Here is a 9,108-nt window from a genome sequence, read left to right as displayed (position 1 = left end):
ATGCTGCTTGGCCTGCTGTGTTCATCCAGCTCTACACCTTGTTATCTCAGATTCTCCAGCATCTGCAGTTCCTACTATCTCCCACTTAACACCTGTCTGATTTGACAACAGAATGCTGATAGGCAGTTGGGTGGCCTGGGTTAGAGAATATTTCTGCTGGATCTAACAACACACATACCATTTTCTGCAGATAATTAGTACAGTATGGCAGAAATGCACACTCTAAAATGAGCTTGGTGCAAAGCAGATTTTCCACCATTCTCTGATGCTGCTTCATGAGAAAACAACAAAGCTGGGGAAAGGCCATGGGAAGAAAAGCTTCATCAAAGGCACAGGCATCTACCCAATGAGAGCAGCATCCTTCATCCCAACTGGGTACAGGCAGAAGTGCCTTTGTTGTAATGGCCTGAAAAAGAGTACTTAGCCAGCATCTGAAAAGAATGTTAAGGAAAATAAATTCACACCTTGTTGATACAAGAGACATTCAGTTCACTATTCACACGTGGTTACTGTATTATAGTCCTGTTTCTTCCATTTCTCATTAAAGTACATCATCATCAGAATATTGCGTGGACCTACTTACCCCACAGGGATCAGAATAACTAATTTTTTTTTAACATCAGGTCTCTTTTTCAGATTTCTGAGGCTACAGTTTCATTTTCAGAAGTTACATTTTTTTTCCATTCTCACTAACTCGTCCATTAGGTGAATCTAGGCCTGTAGTAGTGTTGGGCTGGATTATCCAAGGAGAGACAATTTTATGTAGGAAGAGGAGAAGAGGTGCTGAATCAGATCTTTGGGGTGTAAGTGGTCTGGAGGAGGTATAGTTAGGAGGCATAACTTAAGAATAAGATCTGTTGAATAGTTACTCATGGGTTAAACTATGTATTTAATAGGGATGTGTAGGTACATATGAGTAGTGATAATGTCTCTGAACTAGTTATCCAGAACACCAGACTAATGTTGATACTGCACGAAGAAAAAACATGTTCAAATCGAAAAAGCAATTCTCTATCCACAAATATCCAGAACAGAATTCCCATGATGAACCTAGATGAGATTAAGATCATTCAGATAAAGGGCAACGATCTGAGATAGCTGTGAAGGGTTCACCTATTTAGGAAATTATAAGGTCTTACATTTAAAGTATTGGACCAACAGCTTGGTTCAGCAAGAACGACACTCTCAGTGAACAGCATTCAACAGATATTAAAAAAAATCCTCCTGAGAATCATTTACGGAGAATCAGAATCAAGGTCAACAGTCCTCGACCTAAAGGCCTGACAATCTTCCAAATCAGGACAGATATATTCTGGAAGAATTGTGCAACGTCCAGACCGCCTCTAAGTATTAAGTCTGAGAATAGTGGGGAGATTCTTAGATTAAATGTAGAAGTAGATATAGAATGCACAATTGGTCACTGAGTGGCAAAGCACTTCGGGGAGATACTGTATAAGATTATGAGAGTTAAAATGGAAGTTGTAGCAGTCCACCCAATCTGGTGATGTCATAGTTAATCTTGCAGGAGGTCCCAATGGGGACACACATGACAGTTACAATTAAACTTAACTAGTTAATGTTTATTGTACCTACTGCTATCATCTAACAAACTACATGTCAGACAAGTGCATTCTGTTCTTAAGACTCTCCAGTGGTCCATCCTCTATCACTAATAATGAGATAGACCCTTACTGTCAGCACACGTCTACAGGTCTGGGCTCAAGTCCCACCTAGCCTGGAAGTGTGTCATAACTTATCCAAATAGGTTGGTTATAACTTTAGAGTTCTTGTGGCAGAGTGGTAGTGTCTCTACCTCTGAGCCATGAAATTCAAGTCCAACCAGCTCCAGAGGTGTGTAAGAACATTTCATAACAGATCAATAATATAATATCTAAAAAGGCAAAAACAGAACTAATGGCAGTGGCCTACCCCAACCACAAGTCCATCAGATATTACGACAGAGGGATTAAAATTAAGAATATAAAAGAATCTTCAGATTCACAACTACCTAACCAACTGAACTGATTTATCAACGTAGAAATAAAACAATTTTAATAGAGTCTGTGTCATGTGGCACAAGCCAAATTGGCTGTAGAGAGATTGTTGCTGGATGTCTACCAATCACAGCAATTAATGGTGGAAGATTAGTGATGTAAGAAACTGCACCATATGTTGGAACGAAGACTAACAGTTCAATGCCTAGTTCTAAACAATTGCTCTTTTAATTTTATGTCCATTATATAATGGGATCAATTTGTATTAAAGACCTCAGATATCAGCTGGACGTTATAGACTGCAAATCCCAGAAGATTAGGTGACTTTTAACCATGGTTTTTCACAATTTCTGTTGCGCCTTTATACTGTGAATCAGCAGCAGTTTCATTATTCCAAAACAATTTTATTTAAACTGCTAAAGAATGTCTGGCAAATAAACATAAAAAAAGAGGATTAAAGCAAAACTGACACAGAACTTCAGAGAATTAACAGCACAAAGAGTTGAACTTAAAATCTGAGAAGAAATTCTTCATTTACCTTGAAGGCAATAAGCAGCCAACTCTACACCAATATCATAAGGACATTTCAATCTGCAAAAAAAATTAATACATAGCAAGCTAGAGTACAATTAGGAATTCATTATGCAGGTGAATTACACATGGGTTGTTCACTTGTTCCAAGGGTAAACTATATTGAATATTTTCGCTAATCAATGCACTTCCACAGCAATAAAAAATCAGCAGGCATATTATTATACTAATCAATTCAGTTCGGTGGAATTACATGCATTCAGATCTTTCATCAGGTATTACAAAACGGCTAGCTCAATCCAAAATGTACAGAATCAGATAACCACATTATTACACATTTTTGGAGGATCCATATCTTCTGCAGACTAAGTTGCCTGACATCAACTTACTTGCCACAAAGAATATCTTGTCTAAGTTGCAACACAAACAGATATCTGCAAAAAGGAAGAAAAGATTAAAAAATGTAATTCGTTTTTGTACAATCTTTAACAGTATTACTGGTCTAAGATAAACTTGCACTCTCTTATTGAGGAATCACAACACACATGTTAGATATTATGTGGGTTAAACCTGAAAATTAAATACATAATATCAAATATATAGAGGTTCAACCGGAGATCATATTCATTTAGATATAAAACAAGTGATAGAAATATGAAATATAAACAGAAAATTCTATGAAACAACTAAACAGACTTTACTGACTGACCTGCTGTGCATTTCTAGTAGTTTACACCATTACAGGAGATTATACCAACCAGTGTGTTAGAATATAATAGATACGTGGGAGTAATTACAAGGCAGAATTTAGCCAAGGGGCTCAAATGATGAAGTACCTTGCAACAATAAAGCTCAAGCAATTTATAGCCTGTCTGAGTGCAAAGGTGAAGCTGAAGGCTTCAAACCAACTTAAGGTTCATTTTGGTTTAAAAACCAAACAATGATCTTTAACAGGTTATTTGTTTGGTAGTACAGAAATTAAGCTGAGAAAAAAAACAGTCATTACCAAAGCTTTTCATCTTGCACTCACCAGGGCATATGCAAAAGTACCAAATTTCCACTCATTACAAAAATTTGCGCCACACGAGTAAAGAGGTGCTGACTAGCTGGCAAATACACTCTGATCAGTTGAAGTGATGCCGTGGAGAATGTTACAGGGAACTACTGGCTGCACACGCTCTGAGGTAATTCAAAAGAGGTGGAAGGCTTGAACATATTTCTTTAGTTTGCAGAGAATAGAATCCAGATAAATGAATAAGCCAAGTTATGACCCCTCATTATCTTAAATTGCTCATTAGTATAACTATTTGCACACTCCATTGCTCATCAAATGCTGCCCAATGGCAAAACAACAATAGTTCTGTTTATGCTTCCACAAGTGCAGATTCTTTGAGTACAGCCTTGTGTACTCTGTCTATTACAAACAGCCAAAGGAGTGTACTGTTTGAGTCAATCACTGAATTGTATGGCCTACTTATCTGTCCTCAATGGGCACTTCAATCCATACACAATGTTTCTCAATTGTGCAGTAATGTCTTTTTTGACCAACAGCAACATGCTTGTAATAGAAACTACTACCCAATTCTCTACTGCACAGCAGCAGCATGAATCAGCTTTCTTGACCTGATGACTTTTTTTTAAGGAAGGATACTTCGCTTTTCCAGGCTACTGAGAGATAGACTAGGCACTTTTCAGATTCAAAATAAGTGGCATTTAGATCCTTTGTGAACTGGCACACCACACAGAGAACAATCTTGTAGTCAAGATGGCCATTGTCTTGCAGGATAATTTTGATTTACTCAATTCCTGTAATAAGCTTGCAAGGTGAGGAAAGTTACTGTGGCCCTGTTTGCAATTTCAGACCTAAAAATGTGCTGAGTTTATTGGGGGTAATCTTTGCATCCATTACGATAAGAATGTCATGAATTCAGATGAGACAGCAAATGATGAGTTGAGATTGAGGTTGAATTTATTGATGCTTAGACAGCATTTGGTGCAGAGGATGGGGTAGAAAATGAGTGATAAAATCTTAATGAGAAAATGTTGAATTGGTGTTGGCTGAACATTGGAGAACAAGGATTTTAAGCGACTAAAGTTCCATTAGAAAAAAGGACAGAAATAGGACTAACATAAAAAAAAACATGCAGGTAGACCAGAAACTGAAACTGCTGGGAAAGTTCAGCAGGTCTGGCAGCATATTTAGACAGCAAGCGACCTTTCCTCAGAGCCAAAACGTCAACTCTGATTTCTCTCCAAAGATGCTGTTAGACCTGCTGAACTTACCCAGCAATTTCTGTTTTTGTTCCTGATTTCCAGCATCTGCAGTCATTTTGGTTTTTATGCAGGTAGATCAAACAGGTTTACCTGAAATTTGGTACTTTATTTTTATTTACTCGTTCATGGAACGTAGGCACCACTTCAAAGTTGAGCCTTTGTTGTCCAAGTGCCCATGAGCTAAGTGATTTGCTACAACATATCAAAGAGCAGTTCAGAGTTACACATATTACTGTGGGTCTGTTGTCACATGTTGGGCAGAGCATGTAGGCATGGCAAATTTCAATCTCTAAAGAAGATGAGTGAACTGGATGGGTTGTAATGACAATCAATAGTTTCTTGGTCATCGTTACAGAAATCATCTTTCAATTCCAGAATTATTAGATGAATTTAGATTCCACCATTTATTATGGTGGGATCTGAATTCATATTGAAGTGTTTCAATTACACCACCGATTTCCCTTACATAATCAGCCCTGATTAAGACATATCTTTTCAATGAGACTATAAGAACAGAACTAGACCATTCCGTCCATTCTGCCATTCACAGTGATCATGGCTGATCTGGTAATCCTCCACTTCACTCTCCGGTCTCATCATCATAACATTTGATTCTCTTAATGATTAAAAATCTGTCATCTCAGCCTTGAATGGAATTAACAACTGTGCCACAACAGCCCTCTGCAGATTCACAACCTTTTGAGAGAAGTGATTCCTCCTCATGTGTCTTAAATGGACAACCCCTAATTCTAAGATTATGCCTCAGGTCCTAGGCACTCTGCCAGGGAGAAACAACCTCTCCACATCTACCCTGTCAAACCCCCTAAGAATCTTATATATTTCAAAAAGATTTCCTTTCATTCTCATATACGAATAGTACAAGCTCAACCTACTCATCCTCTCCTCACCAGAGTATGCCTTTATACCGGGGATCAAACTAGGAAATATTCTCTGGACTGTCTCCAATATCAATCTTTCCTCAGGTAAGTGGACCAGAACTGTTCACAGTATTGCAGGTGTGGTCTGCCTAGTGCCTTGCGTAGTTTCAGCAAGACTCCCCTATTTTTCTTCTATAAGTAAGTGAAAAATACATTAGTTAAGACTAATGTCTTACAGTCAGAAACAGGCTATGTTTTATGGGGAACAAAGAGATGGCAAACAAATTAAATACATATTTTGGTTCTGTCTTCACAAAGGAGGACACAAACATCCCAAAAATGTTGGGGACCACAGCATGTAATAAGGATCAGAAGGAAATCAGTATTAGTAGGGAAATAGCGTTGGAGAAACTTATGGAATTTAGGCTGATAAATCCTCAGGGCCCAATAATCTACATCACCGTTTACTTAAGGAAAAGGTCCTTGAAATAATGAATACACTAGTGGTCATCTTTCAAGATTCTAAAGACTCTGGAATAGTGCCTACAGTTTGGCGAGTAGCTAATGTAACCCCTCTATTTTAAAAGAAGGAGATGGATCGAAAACAGGGGCGTATAGGCCAGTTAGCCTAACATTGGTAGTTGGTAAATGCTAGAGTCTGTCATAAAAGATTAAATAGCAGAGCACCCAGAAAACAATGACAGGATCGGACCAAGTCAGCATAGACTTACAGAAGGGAAATCAGGCTTGACAAATCTCCTGGATGTTTTTTTAAGGATGAAACTAGTAGAGTTGATATGGGAGTTGCCAGTGGATATGGTTTACTTAGGCTTTCGATAATGCCCCAAATAAGAGATTAGTGTGTAAAATTAAAGCATATGGGACTGAGATAGTGTACTGACATGGATAAGTAAATAGTTGGTAGACAGGAAGAAAAGGGTAGGAATAAACAGGTCTTTCTCTGAGTGGCAGCCAGAGACTAGTGGGGTACTACAGAAATCAGTACTTGGACCCCAGTTATTCACTATATCTGTATTCCTATGTATTTATGATTTAGTTCAAGGAACTAAACATAATATCTCAAGTTGTAGCTGACACAAAGCTGAATGGGAGGGTGAGTTGTGAAGAGGATGCAGAGATTTTTCAGGTAGCAAAGGGATTATGGAAAAGGAAGAACTTAAAACAACTGCCATCCCTAGAGAAGAACTGAGCAAATTATTGAGATTGAAGGCATACAAATCCCAGGATCTGATAGTCTACATCCTAGGACTTAAAGCAAGTGACAGCAGCGATATTGGATGCATTGATCATAACATTTCAGAATCCCCTGGATTCTGGAAAGGCTCCAGCAGATTTGTAAAATACTAATATAATGCCCTCATTCAAAAAAAAGGAGACAGAAACTATACAAACACCACCATTCCTGGCTGCTTTCGGTTCTGATGAAGGATCACTGGACTCAAAACATTAAATCTTCATCTCTTCACCCATGCTGCCTGCTGGGTTTCTTCAGCACTTCATTTTTCTTTCCGGTCTCCAGAATCAACAATTCCTGCTTTTATTAAACTATAGCCCAGTTAGTTTAATGGTTGTCTTTGGAAAATTGTTGGAATTCATTATTAAGAAAGTAGCACAGGACATTTGGAAAATCAAAATGCAATCCATCAGAGTCAGCATGGTTTCATGAAGGGTAAATCATGTTGGACTAATCTGCTAGAGTTCTTCAGAGATGTAACAAGTGGATAATGGGGGCAGATGTAGTCTATCAGAACTTCCAGAAGGTGTTTGTTGAGGTGTTGTACAAAAGGTTAATACACAAGTTAAGCTCACATGGAGCTGGGGTAATACATTAGCTTGGAGAGAAGATTGGCTAACCAACAGAAAGCAGAGTCGGGGAAAAAAGGTCATTTTCTCATTGGCAAGCTAAAACAACTGAGATGCCACAGGGTTTTGTCCTCAGGCCTGAACAATTTAGAACCTACGTTGAAGACTTGGATGCAGGGGTGTAAGTGTACTGTAGCCAAATTTGCAGATGTAAATAAAATAGGTGGAAAAGTAAATTGCAATGAAGAAATAAGACATTTACAAAAGGGATATAGACAGTTATGTCAATGGGCCAAAATTTGGCAGATGGAGTTTAACATGGATAAGTGTGAGTTTGTCTATTTTGGCCAGAAGAATAAAAAAAGTAAATGATCTAAATGGAAAGAAACATCAAAATACCTCAGTACAGAAGGATCTGGGAGTACTCATGCACGAATCACAGAAAGCTAGTATGCAGGTTCAGCAGTAATAAGGACAGAAAATGGAATTTTAGCATTTATTGTTAAAGGAATGGAGAATAAATGTGGGGAAGTATTGTTGCAATTGTCCAAGGCACTGGGTGAGACCACATCTGGAGTACTGCGTACAATTTTGATCCCTTTAAGGATGGATGCAATTTCATTCGTGGTAGTTCAGAGGAGATTCACTAGATTAATTCCAGGGGTGAAAGGTTTGTCTGTTGAGGAAAGATTCAGCAATTGAGGCCTTTACTCGCTTAAGCTGAGAAGAATAAGAGGGAATTTAGATGAGGCACATAAGATGCCAGAGGGGATTGACAAAGTCATTGTTTGTTATCACTCACTAACAAATACCACTGTCCACATAGGACATTTGTGTCACTGTTCATGGGTTCTGGTTGGTCCTTGCCTGGCTGATGAGTCTGATATTAGAGCTATATCTCTGACCACATGTTTGATAGGGATTTCCAGGAAGTGGAATTAGTCCTTGGCCTTGACATTGCTGGCATTCCTTTTGCAGATTCCTTTTCCATATTACCCTTTGCTGATGGGTATTCTTGAATAATTGTGTCCTTTCATACAGGAGTTTCCTGCAAGTTGGTTTCTTCTGTATGAGGGTATCCCATGCATTGACATCCATATTGCATTTCTTAAGGGAAGTTTTCAATGTATTTTTGAAACACTTCCTTTGTCTTCTTGTTCAAGTGTCTTCCTTTGAGAGGAAGAGGATTTGCTTTGGCAGTCAGAACATGAGCATCCTCAACATCCTAGTTTGCCCTCTTGAGTGGTTTCAGATGACCATAGCCTCGATGCTGGTGCTACTGGCTCCTTCAAGGATACTGATGTTAGCACACCTGTCCTTCCAGCTGATGTGGAGAATCTGTCTCAAACAGTATTAATGGTACTCAAAGCCTTTGAAGTGGCGTCCATACATTGTCAAAGTTTTGGAGCTGTATGGAAGAGTCTGACTACATCATCTGGGCTCATCTTATTAAGTTACCTTCGGAGCAGTATTTTATCAAATGCCTTTTGGAAATGCTTTAGAATGCTATTAATGCCCTCTACCACAAAGAATGTGACATAGCATTTATTCAGCTTCTCTGCCATTCCCTGGAGCCCCATTATAATTTCCCCAGCCTCATTCTTTAA

The 9,108-nt window shown here is 38.5% G+C and overlaps 1 protein-coding gene across 1 annotated transcript in view; it reads right to left on the bottom strand.

The window, feature by feature from the left end:
• LOC109935447 (band 4.1-like protein 4B) overlaps window positions 1–9,108 on the bottom strand; it is a 278,476-nt gene that overhangs the window by 157,604 nt on the left and 111,764 nt on the right. Inside the window, exons 5-6 of the mRNA XM_048614210.1 lie at window positions 2,915–2,959; window positions 2,533–2,585 (exon numbers count right to left, since the gene is read on the bottom strand). Coding sequence (XP_048470167.1) covers window positions 2,533–2,585; window positions 2,915–2,959 — 98 coding nt within the window. The remainder of the gene's footprint in view (window positions 1–2,532; window positions 2,586–2,914; window positions 2,960–9,108) is intronic.

Source organism: Rhincodon typus, chromosome 2, assembly GCF_021869965.1.
Source record: "Rhincodon typus isolate 14 chromosome 2, sRhiTyp1.1, whole genome shotgun sequence".
In the NCBI taxonomy this organism is placed as follows: domain Eukaryota; kingdom Metazoa; phylum Chordata; class Chondrichthyes; order Orectolobiformes; family Rhincodontidae; genus Rhincodon; species Rhincodon typus.
The sequence above is the reverse complement of the archived record's forward strand: the minus strand, read 5'-3'. Positions and strand labels throughout refer to the sequence as shown.